General features: G+C 58.7%; 2 protein-coding genes across 11 annotated transcripts in view; one reads left to right on the top strand and one right to left on the bottom strand.

Annotated features, from left to right (window-relative positions):
* DTNBP1 (dystrobrevin binding protein 1) overlaps positions 1-1,511 on the top strand; it is a 202,832-nt gene extending 201,321 nt beyond the window's left edge. For all 3 annotated transcript variants that reach the window (XM_059399492.1, XM_059399490.1, XM_059399491.1), the window contains exons 9-10: positions 24-167; positions 1,130-1,511. In XM_059399492.1, the coding sequence (XP_059255475.1) occupies positions 24-167; positions 1,130-1,347 (362 nt within the window). In that variant the 3' untranslated portion in view covers positions 1,348-1,511. The remainder of the gene's footprint in view (positions 1-23; positions 168-1,129) is intronic.
* A 536-nt stretch (positions 1,512-2,047) lies between these two features.
* The window catches only part of JARID2 (jumonji and AT-rich interaction domain containing 2), a 256,819-nt gene continuing 242,066 nt past the window's right edge, over positions 2,048-16,800 (bottom strand). For all 8 annotated transcript variants that reach the window (XM_059399482.1, XM_059399483.1, XM_059399481.1 and 5 more), the window contains 9 exons: positions 16,039-16,157; positions 15,880-15,950; positions 14,648-14,762; positions 12,218-12,323; positions 11,035-11,217; positions 10,433-10,563; positions 9,837-10,020; positions 7,146-7,253; positions 2,048-4,018 (listed from right to left, as the gene is read on the bottom strand). In XM_059399482.1, coding sequence (XP_059255465.1) covers positions 3,836-4,018; positions 7,146-7,253; positions 9,837-10,020; positions 10,433-10,563; positions 11,035-11,217; positions 12,218-12,323; positions 14,648-14,762; positions 15,880-15,950; positions 16,039-16,157 — 1,200 coding nt within the window. In that variant the 3' untranslated portion in view covers positions 2,048-3,835. The remainder of the gene's footprint in view (positions 4,019-7,145; positions 7,254-9,836; positions 10,021-10,432; positions 10,564-11,034; positions 11,218-12,217; positions 12,324-14,647; positions 14,763-15,879; positions 15,951-16,038; positions 16,158-16,800) is intronic.

Genomic DNA, 16,800 nt, shown 5'->3' with positions numbered 1-16,800 from the left:
CTCTCGCGCCCTTGTCTTCCCAGAGCCCATGGGCAGCATGTCGTCCATGGAAGTGAACATCGACGTGTTGGAGCAGATGGATCTGATGGACATATCTGACCAGGAGGCCTTGGACGTCTTCCTGAACTCCGGGGGCGAAGACAACGCGGTGCTGTCTCCGGTCTCAGGTGGGCGAGACCACCGTGCACAGATGGTCACACTCACACACCCTCTCCCTCCGGAGGGAAACCCTCGGAGGACAGTGATCAGACCGTGCCAGTCCCTGAGCGCACCCTGTGGGGCCTGCCGGGTGCCCAGTCTCCCACTTCTCCCTGTGTTTGGGGCCCCCTCAGGGGCCGTTCCACTGCACCGGGGCTCAGAGGGCCGCTGGAGTCGGGCTGTCTGGCCCGGACAGGAGATGGGGGCTCCCTGTGGGCACGTGTGCCCCACGCACTGCTGTCCCCAAACTGCGAGTCACGGAAGGTCAGATGATTTTCCGAGGCCCCGGCCCTGTCCCCAGGCTCAGGGAGACAGTCCGTCCGGACGGGGCGGGGTCTGTTTGCACTTGGGCGCTGGTAAGCCAAGGCCTGTCCTTCCAGCAGCGGACTGTGGCCTCCGGCTCGGGCCGCCGTACCACAGGGCCCCCCTTCCTCCCCCATCCGCTGCTGCTGCCTCAGACTTCTGCACAAGGCAGCGCCCTCCCCCTTCCTGTTGTCCCCGGGGCACCGAGGCCTGTCCCCAACGGGACGCTGGGCACGGCAGGAGGGCTGGCCCCCTTCCCGGGGACTCGACCATCTGTTCGTGCCTTGGTCTCCTTTAATTAAGACCTTCTTTTTAGTTTCCACAAATCGGGAGAACTGCTGAAAGATGAGGGGGTTTTTCTCTTAGCCTTGTTCCTACTGAATTACTCCCAAGGATGCGGAGGGATCGGGATCATGGAGGGGACACGGGATGCTCCTCCAAGACATGCATCCTGTGCGGTTAGCACCATGTTTTCCTGGACTTGGTAGAAAGGCCCGGCTCGGGGCCCCTGGTGCCACCAGCTCCCAGCCCCCTCGGCAGGCTGGCTCTGCGGCCCCGGAGTCCCCGGAACTGTCCCCGCCGTGCTGTCAGTTGCCGTACGTCATGGCAGATTTCCTCCGCTCCGCAGGGCCCGCACCGGGGATCGGGCAGCACGAGACCAGTCTTCCGGCTCCAACTCCTGCCGATTCACAAGCCACGCAGCCTCCCTCGCCGTCTCTCTGCACCGAGCTGGCCGCCCCGGCCCCCGGCGACGGTGGTGAGTCCCCCATTGTCCAGTCTGACGAGGAGGTAGTGGAGGTGGACACTGCTCTCGTCACTTTACACACGGACGACAGCGACTCCTAGGTCAGCGCGCTCCCACGGCGTGGCCAGGGAGACGCGGCCGTGTGCGGATCCTCACTGTGAAGGCAGGTGGTTTAATGGAGGCTTTTGGCTTGTTACACGGTTGCCGATGATGTGAGAGGAATGGACTGTAAGAACAGCTGACAATAAAGTTTGTGCAGAAGGGCTTCCCGCTAGATCCGTCCTTCGGGCCTTCAGTGCAGGGAGGGCAGCTGGGGGCCCCGTGGGCCACGGAGGAGCCCGTGTCAGACAGGACTGGGCCGGGAGCGCACGTCCCCGCCTCGGCTCAGCGCGGGGGAGGAAGCCCTCTTGGAGGGATACTCCGCTTCCTCCAGAATCCGGCCGCAGTCAGCTTGGGCTTTCATGTGTGGATACAAGGTCACGGGCACCAGCTGCCCCTCCTTTAGTAGGAGCCCACACACCTGGGAGCTGGAGGAGGAGGAGCCATAACCCGAGGGACTCCTCTGGTCTTGTTCCTGGCATGAAGCTTCTGGCCCAGCACCTCGTGAGAGCACGGCCCGGCCGGCTGTCACGCCATGTCCCGCAGCCCCCAGCAGCCCACGAGGGAGCGGGGAACGAGGTGTCGCCGCCTCCACTCCCTGGCCCGGGGGGGGGTGGGGTGGGGGGGGTGTCGGCCCTCGGCCCGGTTACTGGAAAGAAAGAGCTCGTTTCAGTCCCCCATCTTCCACAAGACAGACAAATATCCAAAAAACTTCATTTTTATTATTAAACCTTGTAGTACAAACCTGAAAAGTAAACAAAAAACTGGCAATAAACAACATGAAGTCCTCCCTCCCGCGGGAGGGGTGCAGAGCAGCGCTAATAAATTAAATGTCAAACTGTAAGCCATAGGCAGAAGTTTACTGTCAAAAAGAGGGAAAGTACACAGCAAGGCCATAAAAACCGGACAACCACATTGGAAAACACTTGACTCTGTTTATGTAATTGTTAAATATTCCAAAAACAGTTCAGTCTTCCGCAACAACAACCGACAAAGTATCACAGGACGCTCCGGACAGTCCCACCGGCCAAGCTCAGTGCAGCGGGGGCAGCTGCGGGCTCGCTGGATCCAATCACGAAACAAAGAACAGCTTATGAAAACAGTTCCCTTTTTTATTCCACACATACTGTACACACAACCGGAGAAGGGCAACAGCTACTCCATTATTATTTTGTTGTTGTTGTTCAGTGATGTAAGCAGCACTTATAAATGTTACAAGAAAAACCCTGTAAGCATCCAATCCACCCGATGAAGAAACGGAAACGTAAGGCTTTTCTTCATCTTGTCTTCGCGCCCTCCCCACCCCCCACCGAGAAAAAGGCTCAAGTATTTAAAACAATTTACAGGCGTATGTACAAAAGGGTTGGGGTTCTTTTTTTTTTCTTTTTTTCTTTTTGTTACAACATGGAGAGAAAAAATAGACAAGGTGAGCGCAAATGCATTTTCACATTCAAACAGAACTGCAGACCTCCTAGTGGCTCTAAGTGTGACCGTCAACGAACCGAACCGAAGGAAAGATTAATGCTGACGTGGGAAGGTGGGACCAGGCGGTGAGATGGAGACGGAATGTGAGAGAGATTGCACATCTAGGACAAAGAAGCACTTCACGGCTTCGCTCACTTTTTTTTTTCTTTTTTTTTTTTTTCTTAAGGATGCTATTGAAGGGTTTTTGATAAAGTAGCCAACAGCACCAAAAAATAACAGAATGGATTTCCTAATGAAATCAGGCACAGGTGTCCCTCCCGTGACCCCTCCAAGGCAGGCAGTCGTCTCCCCTCCTCTCCTGTCCTCCACGAACAGATGCATAGTGATGTGCTGGTAAAGAGAACCTCGGCGCGCCTCTTCCGTGTTTTGCCTCGGGTTAGGAAACTACGTCCGCCTTCAGCTGCCATGACCGCCCCAAGACACAAAATGGGGGTTCTCCGGTTTTAAAAATTACAAACTCGTTTTGCACATGACAGAAGAAAAAGACAGCCAAAGTAAAGCCATTTCTTTTCAAGTTTTGTGTGTGTGTGTGCGTGTGTGTGTGTGTCTCCTATCCCTTTTCCTCTCTAGAAAAATCTGCTCACATGACTGATAGTTTTAAAATTTGTTCTCCAAACTTCACCCTCTTCAAAATGGGTTAAAAAGCCTTTTTTCCCCAAGTTACCGAAGAAAACAACAAAACAAAACAAAACCAAAAAACAAAAAAACAAAAAACGAAAAGGCTTTTTCAGCCACAGGGGCGATACAAATTAATACAGCCCCTCAAGGGTTTTTAAAACAGTGAATATACGGCAGTTTCAAAAATCTAACTGCAGTATCTAGGTATTCTAAGTACAAAAAAAAGTTCAACAGTTTAATGCTAAAACAAAATTAGTTCTCTAAAACCAGAAGAAAATCTTCTTTAGAGCTAGTGCAAAGACAGCTTGTATCCTACAGCAAGTACTCCAAACTAGAATATAATAATTACAAAAAAATATAGATCAACCGACACGGGTGTTGGCATCTTCACGACGAGCTCGAAGCACTTCTGGATGAGCCGGAGGATGAGAGCCGGGACGGCGGCACGTCCACGGTCGCTCTCTTGCGGGGCCCTCTTTTTGGTGTAGGTTTGCTGAGACAGTTCTCAATGCTGCCGTTCTTACCAGACACTTTGCCACAGATCTGATTGACCAGACTGATGATCTGTTCCTGTTTCGGGTCGAAAGGGAGAGAGAATTAAGAAACCGGAAGAGCACTGGCCCAGAGCCACCCAGGGACGCTTAGCACAGAGTCGCCATCACGTGGGCCGGCAGAGCCCTTCCAGGCAGCCGTGGCCGGAGACCCAGTGAGAACAAGGCTCCAGGAGAGTGAGGCTCCTCCCTGGCAGCTGGAGCAGAAGGCTGCCCCGGCCACAGCCAGGAGGGGGACAGCTGCCTTGCAGAGGGGTCGACAGGCCGCCGAGGTATGGCTGCGAGAGCCGCCCCGAGAGTAGGGCGCTGTCCGAGCCCGGCTCTGCCTGCACTGGGCATCTGGGAGGAAGCCCCGGGGCTGGGGGTCTGCCTACTTGCTGCCACACGGTGACAAGTGCCTGAAACTGTTGGCTCCGGCCATGACACGCGAGCCTCCCGTCACCAAGGCGTGCACACGCGCGCACCTGTCTGCTGTAAATGTGCGGTACTCCCTCCTCGGCGGGGGGGAGCCTGTTCACTCCGCCGCTGACATCAGGAACGTGTGCGTGACAGCCACACGACTGACCCATCCAGTTTTACAGAGACTGTGGGCCAAAATAGGAGAACGGCATGCGGCCTGACCTTCGTGTCAAAAGGACCTGCTCTGGACCAGGGAAGGAGGGAACCGTATGGACACCCGGACGAGAGAGGCCCTTCCTTTATGCAAAGGCCTGGGGGCCAGGGCGTCCCAGGCCGGCCCGGCCCTCCGCACCAGGAGGCAGGCTCTCATCACAGGGGTGGAAGGTGTTACAGGTGAAGTGAAAACTATCTGAAAAGAAAGGGAAAAGCACCCCGGAAGGAGCAAGGCCGCCCACTTAATGAAAGGGCCCTCTCCGGCCATTCTTTAAACCATTTACAGCAAACCTAATCGAGGGTGAATAGAGGAACTTCTTTAAAACCTGGTTCCAAGCGGCCGAAGCTGCCTGGGCAGCGCCCTCTCTGCATCAGCCTGTGCACCCGCAGACCGCTGCCAGGAAAGCCCGGCGGCTCAACCTCTGGCGGCCTGGACACAGCCTTGGGACCTGCAGTTGGCCTCACAAGCCACTTCTGAAACACAACCCAGAGTGAGCAACTCCCCAGGTAACCCCCCCCAAACACGCACACATGCACATTCAGTTCAACCTGTGAAGGAACAGGAAATCCTGAGAAGGAAAATTCAGATTTTCATTTACTGAGACCACCGACCAAGGAGGCGGCTTGGAATAACCGTTCTCACTCATCGAAACCAACGATGAAGCTTCAGAGGGACCCGACCCGTGACTCTCAGTCCAGTATTCTGGTCACACACAACCCCTAGCTACACACAGGCCGGTGGCGGGGATGCCCCCTAGTGCCAGCGGCCGCGCTCTGCACGCCAGCCCGCTGCTGGCCCGGGCACAGAGCCCGGCACTCACCGCCCAAGCGCAGCAGGGACAGCCAGGGACCCACAAGACCCACATCTGTGTTCAGCTTTTCAGTCTCCCTTACCCAAAGGTTCTCCCCTCCGACCCACAGCCTGAGCCCTGAGGAGTCCCGCCTGGGGCTCAGACCTGAGCTGCCAGAAGGCCCGACCGCCAGGGCAGCCACCAGGATATTGGGCCGCTGGCATGACAGAGGGTCCCGGGCAGATGGAGCCCTCCAGAGGAGGGGTCTGTGGGAGGAGGACCCCTCTCTGGACACAGTGTGAGGGCCTGGCAGAAGGGCATGTGCTGCTCGGGACAGGTGACACAGCACCACTGCCATATGAAAGGGACTCTGGGTCTGTCACAATGGGAGCTGTGCCCTCTGAGGGGCGGCAGGGCGGAAGGACAGCCAAGGCTGCCAGGTGAGACACTAGGCACAGACCTGCCACCTGTGTGGGGACAAGCCCAGGATGGGGCGGCAAGCTCTCCCTGGGAGACGTTGCTCTCTGTGGCGGGCCTGACACGCTGTGGACACAACCGACCCAGAACTGGGGCTTCGGATGGTGTCCGCCCCTAAAGACGGGCAGCTGTCACAGAACCCGGAGAAGGACCACAGGGGACACAAAAGCATGGATCCTTGAACAAGGACAGAAGCACAGAAGCGACAAGAGCCAACTGGACCTGGGATGCATCTGGAAGGTGGAAACGGACTTGCGGAGTTGGCTGCCTAAAGAAAAAAGCTCCGTGTTTCTGCAGAGGGCCCCTGGTGAGAACAAAGCTGGGTCCCAGCTTCGAGAGCTGGCCCCGGGGCTCGTGTGCCATGGCCTGCTGCCCGGCCCTGCTGGGAGGCGCCCTGGTTCTCACCTGGAAGTGGGATGGAAGATGCCAGCACGGTCTGCGGTGCCTCCTAGAGCCATGGAAGGCAGCCGAGCCCCCGGAGCACCCCCAGTGTCCCTGCGCCACCCACCTGGCCGTGGCTCAGGGCTGGCCGGCACATGCTCATTCCCGTGCAAGTAAACAGGTGCAGGGGGAGTCTCTGGGGGATGCAGAGCACCCCTGCCCTGCCCCGGGGACCGCACACTGTGGGGAAGGGGCACTGAGCCAGCAGAGGACAGGACTCCATCTAGCTGGGCCAGGGGAAGGGCTAATTCCCTCCTATGTCAGAGAGGAAGGCTGCTCTGGACCTGGCCCCTGAACCCCAGAATGGGACTCCTCCAAGAAAACAAAAACCAGAAAGACTTGGCTCTGTGGTCTCGGAGCTCCCGGGCTGCCAGCGCCACCACCAGCCCCCCAGGTTCCGTCTGTCTCGTCATGGATGTGCGCAGGTGGCCCACATTCCTCCCCTGTCCCCCGGGATCTGTACCCCAGCCGCTGGGGATGGCACTGCCCCTTGTTTCCTGAGCCCGACCCACCCGTGTGGCCAGCACCCACACTGCTTGTACATGGAGATGCTGTGCAGAGGCTGGGCTGGGCCCCCACGCAGAGCAGTGAGCACCGGGCTTGTGGCTGCAGAACTACTGTTACTGGGAACAGGAAAACCAGAATGGAATGAAGTTCATAAAAGTAAAGAAATCTGATTTTTAGTCCCTGGGATTCTCCACGTTAGTCTGGAGACAAGCCTACACTACTTTCCATCCCCCAGCCGGGCTGTTGTGACGAGGGCCTAGCACCCCAGGAGAGCCACACAGCTGCCCTGCACACGGGCTGCCCCCAGCACGCACTGACCTCATCGTAGCGGTACATCAGCTTCAGCCCTCGGCAGGACTTCTGCTTCTCCACGTGGCGCAGGGCGCACTCCAGGCAGAACACCACGTTCTCGTTCTCCTGCACAACCTGCGGGAAGAGCGCCGGGCCTGAGGGGCGGAGCTCTACTGGGGACAGGCCCTGGAGACACTGCCACCCGACAGGGCTTGGGGGAGGGGTGCCTGGGACTTGAAAATGTTGGGAAACGATGAAAAACCGAAACCAGGCACCTGCAGCAGCATTTGCAGCTGGGAAGCAAGCACATGACAGTCTCTGAGCTGCACCCACAGATGTGGAGGCCTCGTGTCCCCTCCAGCTTTCTGCCGCCCACAAGCCAGAGGAGACAGGAGGAGAATGTGAGGCCTGTTTCTAAGCGCTCAAGTTCCAGGGCGTTTGAGACCTCGTGTGCACAAACCATGGCGGGACGCGAGGTGGCAGACTAGGGCCAGAGCAGCTGTGAGGGACGCCCCCAGATGTCCTCACGCTGCTCTTCCATGGCCCCATCAGTTCCGCTGGTTACTCAGAGGCTGCCCCCCCGAAACTCCAACCACCCAAATGGGCCCCTCCCGCTAGCATGCACAGGAGCTTCCAGGAGCTTTGGTCAAAGCGTGTGCCCGGGGCACACAGGCCTGTGGATCCCCAGAGCAGGGGATCCGGATCCCAGAGGGACACCCAGTAGGTGTCGGGGTCCTCGCCCCTCCCCCGACCCCCAGTCCTGCCCTCCTGAGTGAAAAAAGGGAAAATGCTGCCTTAATACACGAGATGCAAGAGGCTGACCCCTTTTCACAAAGATGCAGGGCAAACAGCCAGCTGGTAAAGCAAGCCGTGAGGGAGGAACTAACTTAACTAACTTAACTTAAGAGGAAGGAACCCCTCACCTTTTATTTTTTTTAAGATTTTATTTATTTGACAGAGATCACAAGCAGGCAGAGAGGCAGAGAAAGAAGAGGAAGCAGGCTTCCCGTTGAGCAGAGAGCCCAATGTGGGGCTCGATCCCAGGACTCTGGGATCATGACCTAAGCCGAAGGCAGAGTCTTTAAACCCCTGAGCCACCCAAGTGCCCCACCCCTCACCTTTTAAAGACACTCAGGCCAAGCACAGAAATAGACAAAAAACAGGAAATGATAAACAAAAACACAAAGCTTATGACTAATCCAAGCAATGAAAATTAAAAATAAAACCTCATTTTTTAGGTACAAATTAAACAGTCTCTCTGCTTTCTTAAAACACCGGGGCTGCTAAGGCACACCTAGTGACAACTCTCAGGGCCGGGCCCGCCCGTCTGCAGGACGGCCTGACACACCGACTGGAACCGGCCGGGCCCCACATGGAGCTCGTGACAGCGCCATTCGGACTCGTGGGAAATAAGGGACTCGCTCCCCTGGGAGCGGCTCCAGCCAAGCGGAGAGGACACACACACAGGGCTCCGTGGCTTTCACAAGTGAGGCTCACGAAACAGTTTTAAGATCAGAGGAAATGCTTCTTTAAGAGAGCACAGCCCTAAATCTCCTCCTAGAAATACCTTGGAGAAGACAGACCAAGCGGAAGAAAATACAGATCTTCCTTGACTTATAGATATCCTCAAGCTAAAAATGCGTACGAATGCGCACGGCTGCTGACCTCCCTGACATCACCCCCTGCCGGGCCTACCCCTCGTGTGCTCACGCGGGCATCCTCCTGCACAAGGCGCATTTGGTAACGAAGTGTTGACTATCTACCGTGTCTCAAAGGGTGTGCTGGACCGGAACAGAGTGGCTGTCGGCACACAGCAGGGGGCAGAGGGGACAGGGGCTCAGAAATAAAAATGTCAGTCCGGTTTTTACTGAATGTGTACCACTTTCAGACCATCGTAAAGCAGAAAAACCCGAATTCCAACTGTCTTAAGTTGGGATCCCCCTGTAGGGGAGATGGGATGTATGGGTGCCACGGACTCCAGGATGCCCCGTGTCCACAGGCTCCAGTCCTGACCCCCGTACTTCACGGGCGCCTGTGAAGAGGCAACCCAGATAAGCGGAGGTCCCAGCGGGGGCCTCGTCCAATGACTGGCGTCCTCGCGAGAAGAGGCTAGCGGTCGGGCACACGGGGGCGGGTGTGTGAAGACACAGGGAGCCAGGGGCCACACCCCAGGCTGCGACTCCCGCCCCAGAGCTGTGAGGAGAGGGTCCCTTGTCCACGCCCCCCCCCCCCCCCGTGGTGTTTGTCGCAGCGCCCCCTTCTGTCCACCTTCACACTCCACGGGGAGCAGCCGGGAGGGGCCCCTTCCCTGCAGGGCAGCTGTAGGCGCTGGGGCTGGGGGACACACCGGCGAGGGGAGGGGCGCCTCCCATCTACACCGCGCTCTCGGGAGGCAGCAGCCCCACCGGCAGGGACAAGGAGCAGGGCCGCCGTGCGTGCGTGCGGCCGCCCAGGGGAGACGCGCGGATGCGGGGGACGCGCGGAACACGAGCAGAGCTGCGCTCCTCAGAACCACGTTTTCACCACAGACGGAGTTAGGAGTCTTCGGGCCGCAGCCCGACAAGGCCGGAGCCGAGGACAGACGAGCCCGCGGCCCCCACGGAGCAGCAGCGGGGGGCGGAGTGGGCAGGGCGAGGACCGGGCCCCTGACGCGCAGCCCCCGCAGACACCCGCAGGCCTGAGCCCCCCGCGCCCACGCCAGGCGCCCCCCCAGCTCACCATGGACAGGTAGCACAGGTGCTGGCAGACCTGACACCTCCTCTCCGACGTCTCCAACTGCAGCCACTTTCGAGGCTTTTTCTTGCCATCCGCCATGGCGCCGTTGCCGTCGTGGCTGCCGTAGCGGGCGGACGAGTGGAGGCCGGCCTCGAACAGCTGCCGCCGCTGCCGCAGCTCCGTGTCCCTGCGCGCGCAGAGCGGGGCCGGGTGGTCAGCGCGCCGCCGGGGCCACGCCGCACCTGCCGCACCCCCACTCGCCGCAGGCCTCAGCCACGGCTGCCCCCGGCCTCCGCAGACAGCAGCCAGGCGAGGGCGGCGGGCCAGACCCCTGCCAGGACGGCCGCGGGGGCGCGGGGGCGCGGGGGCACGGGGGCGCGGGGCGGGGCAGGGCCCGCCCTCACGCCTTCCCCCAGGAGACCCTGCTCCCCCCCACAGCGCTCCCGCCCATGCTGACCCTAAACATGACGCTTCGGGAGGCAGAGCAGAGAGAACCCACCCTGCACCCAAAGCCTCCACCCGTGGGCCGAGCGGGTAGCAGCCCCCAGCCAGAGAGGGGGCCGGGCCCCAGGGGCTCCCGGAAGCCAGAGCCCGCTTACCTGAGCTCATCCAGAAGGGCGGAGATGGTACTGAGAGTGGGGCCGTTTTCCTTTTTCGCTTCCGCTTGTGCAATCTGGTAGAGTAACTTCTCCATGGAGAATGGCTTAGCTATATGGCGACGCTTCATTTCCTGCAAGAGGCCACACAGCCTGTCAGGGGAGACGGGCAGTACCAGGCTATGGAAAGTCTCAAACTCTGAATTCCCAAAGTCTCTGGAAATCCTACAACAGTGCTGCCGCCTGCCCAGAACAGCAGCAGCAGCAGAGGGCAGGAAAAGTCCTTGCTCCAGCCACCGGCTGCAAGGCAGGGGCCGCAGCTCAGACTTTCTACCCACTTTGAGATTTTACCTTAACGCCTTCTGTGCCCTCTTCCCAATACTGTATGTGCGTCAATAACAGAACTCAGAGTCTTTCCCCATACACACTCCCCTTTCCAAGTGAAGCCCCTCAGCTGCCGCTGAAGGCCTCAGAGGGATATTCCGCAATTCCACCCTCCCTCAGAGCAGACACGCGCAGGCAGAGACGCATGCGCTGCTGTGCACTCACGCACGGTCCACGTGGACCAACACAGCGGGGCGCGCAGGGGGCTCGCCCAGCCTCACCTTGGCCGTCTCGAAGCCCATACTTGTCCACTGGGTGGTGGCAAAGTGCACGGTCTCAGAGACGCTGTAGCCACAGCACACTTTGGACACAAAGGAGCCCGGGAAGCAGACGACGAACTGGCCACTCTGCTGCACGGTCCTGTGCACCTTGATCCCCTCTTTGCACAGCACCTCCGGGGAGATCTAGGGAGACAGGTGGGGCTGAGGTGCCCTCCTGGGCTGCTGCCCCCCACTCAGGACCCACTGCACATGGAGCCCCCATCTGTGACAGCCCTGGCAGCCGGCCCCAGGGCTGCCCTGGAACACAGCCTCTCCCCCAGCAGGTGTGAACACGCATACCTGCTCTCCAGGTGGGGAATGAGGACTTAAGGGGCCTGTGTGCCAGGAGACAGATAATGTTTCATATTAAAGGTCTGCTTTCCCTTTAGGAAACACACATAACTCCTCAAAGAAGAACAAAGTTCTAAATGGGTACTGGCCCGACAGTGACACCATGTCCATGCAGGGGCGCAGCCACCGTGAGTAACAGCCCTGTCCCATGTGGCTTGGCCCAGTGGGAAAAGGAGACATTTACACCACCAGGGGGCGACTGCATGGCCTCCGGAGCCTGGTGGACACAGTGGTACAGGCTGGGGGCCTTGGGCCCAGCACCCCTAGAGGGGCTGCTGCTCCCCTTCTCTGGGCTGCCCCCAGGGTGAGGTGGGCCTGGCCATGAGAGCACACAGAGGCAGAGATCACCAGAGGCCAGAGTTCAGGTGTCAGAACACAGCTCAAGGCTGAAGAGATTCCTAGGAATTACTGACCAGGGTCAGAAGCCTCCTGACCAGGAGCCCAGTCACCCCGGTGACCCGCAGGTGGGCACCACCAGACTGCCCAACACCAGCCCGGGGCCCTGCCTCCCTGAACACATTCTCTGCTTGCAGCACGAGCAGGCCCTGAAACAGAGTCCACAGCCGCGGTGAATGTCAGCCTGGAATTCTGTCCCATCTGAGGAAAACACTTCCCTAGTTTGGGTTTCATAGAAGAGGGCATCCGGGCTTGGGCAGATCCCTGGGAGGTTGATACCTCAATGTCGTCTTTGCTGACCTGCTGCCTCTGAGGGGCAGGTCAGCAAAGACAGTGACTCTATCCAACAACCCAAATCCCCACCGCTCCCAAACGCTGGCGGAGGGGGGCACCTTACCATGACGTTGCTTTCCAGCATCTGCAGCCCTGGGGTACCGTTGGCCTGCAGCAGGGTGTGGACCACATCCTCGAGCTTGTTCTCCTCCTCAGCAGGAATGCAATACCTGCAGTGTTTGGAGACACGGGCAGAGCAGAGCCTTGACAAGGACCCTCTGCCTGGGGAGCATGTGCGGGCCCCACCGTGCACCAGCCCCCTTAGGCAACAGAGCAAACATAGGCTTCAGGGTGTGGGAAGAGGGGTGGTCTCTGGGGACCAGCACCCCACTTCCCAGGGCCACACGGCGGCTTCTGCCTAGTGTGGCCAAACGGCAGCCACTCCTCTTATGCATAGCTGACCTACAGATGAGCCAAAAACCCTTCAAGCCCAAACCAGATGTTTAAAGCCCCCTATAAATCAGATCCAGACACACGTGCAGACCCCACTGGCCTCTGGTGTATGCTCTAAACCTGCAGAAGTCGCCGTGGGACAAGGGGCCTGGCCCCCAGGCAGAGGAGGCCAAACCCCACCACTCTCCAAAGCCACTCAGGAAAGGAGTCTAGCCTGTCTGTGTGTGTGCCGCCTTGTGGCCAACGCTGCAAGGGACTCCACAGCGGTGTGATGTCCTGAACCTGGGACAAAGGCCCGGCCCCACAGAGGGCACCGTGTACCAGTGCCCAGCAAGCCCGGGACCTGGCCCGGCCAGCTTGGTGCCCAGGGGAGCAACACCATGAGGGCCGCATCAGGCAAGCCTTGCAGGTGGATGGGTGGGTGACCTGGCCGGGTCAAAGCCAAGGGCAGGGACAGTGCAGACTGTCCTGGCTGCAGCTGAGGGGCTGGCTGGGATGGCGAGGAGGAGAAGAAGGCTGCAGATGTAGGCAGAACTTAACCGACCCGAGGATCTGGAACCTTACTGCATCATGGGGGAACAAGGGAGCTGTCACCAGTGTCCCTAGAGGGCCCACCAGGAACACACTCCCAGAGCAGTCTGACCAGGCCACGGGCCAACGAAAACCTTGACCTCCAGTAAAAATCAAAGCAGCGTAAACATCAGCAATCACTGCCCCCGCACCCCCCAACCACACAATCAGCTCCAAACCTGGCCCTTCGCCCAGGCCACCGGCCAGCCCTCAGCACTGGTTTCTGTGGGGAAATCCTCCACTTGGAGGCCAGATCCTGGTTCAGTCCAGGGACAGCCAACCCCACGTTCATGTTCTCGACAAATGCTTAGGTTATTTCAATACCAGTCCATGTTCCTGATTTGTGCCTTGAACCCGGGGTTTCTAACCTAAATCACACGCTTTCAGAAAAACCGCACACCATGAAGTTCTCCGATCATGTCCCGGCCTCCTCTTACTACACACCAGTGGGGTTTCCAGGGCTAGGTCCTCCAAAGGCCTGCAGTCTGACACTTCCCCACCTCTCCCTCATGGTCAGGCCGCAGGCCTGGGTGGAGCCCCGTGCACGCCAGGCCTGACGCGGCCCCAGAAACTCGGCAGCAGGAACGGCAGGCCCGGTGCGGCCTGCACGCACACGCTCCCAGTCTTCCAGGCCACTTGGCCTCGCCGGCCCGGCAGCCACTCACCGTCTCCCCATGGCACCCTGAGGACCCCTTCCCTCAGCAGGGAGGCCCCCACGGACGTCCCTCCCTCCCAGCATCCCTCAACATAAAGCACACTCGTGGGCATGCGGCCCGAGAGGGCGGAAGCCGTCACGAGGCTGCTGCAGTTCCAGGCTCCTCGGAAGGAGGACGGGAGCAGTAAGACGTTAATAAAGAGTGCCTCGTCACCCCATTAGAACAATAAAGGCAGTTTGCGGGGGGCGGTGGTGGATGTGCTGTTGCCAGCCTGTCGGACAAGACAGCCGATGGCCTGCAGTCATTTCCTATCTGGCACCGTGAAGGAAGTGTCGGGGAGCCAGCCGCAGGCCAGGCAACGGTCACAGGTGGGCCCCCCGGCAGAGGCCTGTCCCACAGCAGGACGAGGGGAACCCACTCTCTGCGGCACGTCGGCCGTGGAGACACTAAAAACAGCCTCACACAAGGCCCAGAGGGACCAGTTCACACCGGGCGGGGAAAGGCTGGGGACCAAGCTATGAGCCCCTTTCTGGGGCTCCCCTAACTGCTCTCACCCCTAACATGACACCACATCCTAGAAACCACCACCACCAAACACCGTCCTCGAAGAAAACCCGAGGGTCAGCGGACAGCAGGCGGAAGGACGGGAACGGCCCACAAGCACGCGAGATGCTCAGCCCGGCTTGTGACCGGGCGCTTCCAACCTCCTGAAACCTCGCGCCCCGAGTGCTTCCAATCCCACGGCTGAGTGGGAGCAGTGAACCAACCCCCATGCAGATAAGCTCGCCGGGGCTAGCGGCTGCCTGCGGAGAGGGATGTCAGGAATGTTCCGGAATCCTCGCCCTCCCCCATGCGTCCGGCCGCGGCACACTCACCAAATGCAGTCAGCACCAGTGTGTAAGTAGTCAATGTAGGGAAGGTGGTTTTGGTCTCGAGACCAGCATGAGGTAGAAAAGACCATGCCAATGTTTAGCCAGGGAATTGTCACTCCTGCGGAGGGAGAAAAAGGCATTATGGGGGGCAGCACCAGCGTCTCTGAGTCAGGGCAACGAGAAATCTCCGCCTTGTTCCCAAACCGGGAGAAAAAAACAAAGAGAAAGGATTCAAAATGAGGAAACACCAGTGAGAAGGAACTTGAACCTTCCTGCTTGCTATAGAGAGGGAGCCAAAAAAGGAGACGCGATCACAAAACAGTAGTAACAGGGGCGCCTGGGCGGCTCAGACAACCGGTTAGGCATCTGCCTTCCGCTCAGGTCATGACCCCACGGTCCTGGCTTCCTGCTCAGAGGGGAGTCCTCCTCTCCCTCTACTCCTCCCCCAGCTTGGGCTATTTCTCTCAAATAAATAAAATCTTAAAAAAAAAAAAAAAATCAATCTGTGAGTTAAGTCGGGAAGCAAGAAGCCCCAAGGAGCAGGACCGTGATGACTGCTGTCAGGTAACCAGCAGCCACACACCGCGGCCTCCTGAACCTCGGGACAGAGGGACAGCAGACATGCCAAGCTGGACCGCTCACTGAGGCCTCCACCTCCAGCACCCACCTGCCCCAGCCAGTGTGGGAGGCCCCCGCCCTTCGTGACCACAGCCCCCAGGACACCTGCTGTCCTACTATCCTCATCCATCACTTAGGAGCCTGCACGGGCCCTACAGCGTCAGGACGTTAGCTTTGAAATTACCAATTTCAAGATGAAAAGCTGGCCACTACGTGTCTGCCCAGCTTCCAGGTTCTATCATTTGGTTCACCTTTCCACATTTTTACTGACTTTAGCAGTCCTGTTCCTCCCTTTTCCAAAGACCAATGTTTCTAATACACACGCTCTGCACAGTAACCTGTCCCGTCTGGTCACGTGAGGCACCTGCTCCGCACGCTGCCAGAGGCCAAGGCCTGAGGACCCTAGAGACAGCGGTGACATCGGGGCGCCTGAGGGGAGCAGTTGGTGAAGTGTCTGATTCTTGGTTTCAGGTCAGGTCATTTCTCAGGGTTGTGGATCAAACCCCATGTCTGTGCTAGGCTCAGAGTACACTCGGGTTTCTCTCTCCCTCTCCCCATGCCCCCCACACTGCTCGCTCTCTTAAGAACAACAAAGACAGCAGCCACGTCAGGCTTACCAGGCACAGCACCGAGGTGACGCAGGATGGACCCTGTGTTATTGGGAAGGACGGTGAGGTTCCATCCATGCCTGTGAGGAAAAACAGGGGGCTGTCACAGGTGGGCAAGGAAGAACACCATCTGGTCCCCAAAATGCAGACCACAGTGTCCCCCATTACCTTGAAAACGGTTCTGACTTCCCCACCGGGAACCCGCTGCCGTGCGTGTTGGTGTCCACCTTGCCGCAGTGCACAGCCACGTGGCAGTCCTTCTCTTCCACTAACCTCCAGTACTCTTGCTGCGGGGAGAGGAGAGGCCCGGTGAGCAGCCCCGCTGTGCACACGCCGCAGGGATGCCCACGTGCCACAGAGGGGCCCGCCACACGACTGGCGCCGAGAGCCACAGGCAGAGCTCAGAGGAGGACAGCAAGGGTCAGATCCCCGCTGGGGCCTGTCCCACAGGACAAAGGATGGGCTCGAGCAGACTTTAGTATGCTGGGTTCCCAAGAGCAAAATGTGGAAGCAGCTGGAGTGCACGGCCGTCAAGGTGAAGGATCTTCTCACGCAGGCCACAACCCCAGCTGACCTGAAGGCCTCGTGCTGAGGGAAATGAGCCAATGGCAAAAGGACAAATGCTATGGGATCCCATGTACAGGGAGGCACGTGGCAGTGTCAGAGTCAGAGGGAAAACATGCAGGTGGCCGGGGACCAGGGGCCGGGAGGTCAGTGTTCAATGGGGAAGGAGATTCAGTTTGGGGAGATGAGAAATTCTGGAGATGGATGGTGGTGAGCGTTATATAACAACATCCATGCACTCAAAGTCACTCAACTGCATGCTCAGACATGGCAAAAATGGTGTTGGTATGCATTTTAACACAATTCATGAAGCCACTTAGAGGAGAGCTGGGGGAAAGCACTGGCAGGCAGGAAGAACAGACGTCC

This window comes from Mustela nigripes, chromosome 5 (assembly GCF_022355385.1).
Source record: "Mustela nigripes isolate SB6536 chromosome 5, MUSNIG.SB6536, whole genome shotgun sequence".
In the NCBI taxonomy this organism is placed as follows: domain Eukaryota; kingdom Metazoa; phylum Chordata; class Mammalia; order Carnivora; family Mustelidae; genus Mustela; species Mustela nigripes.
This window is presented reverse-complemented; position numbering and strand designations above follow the sequence as displayed.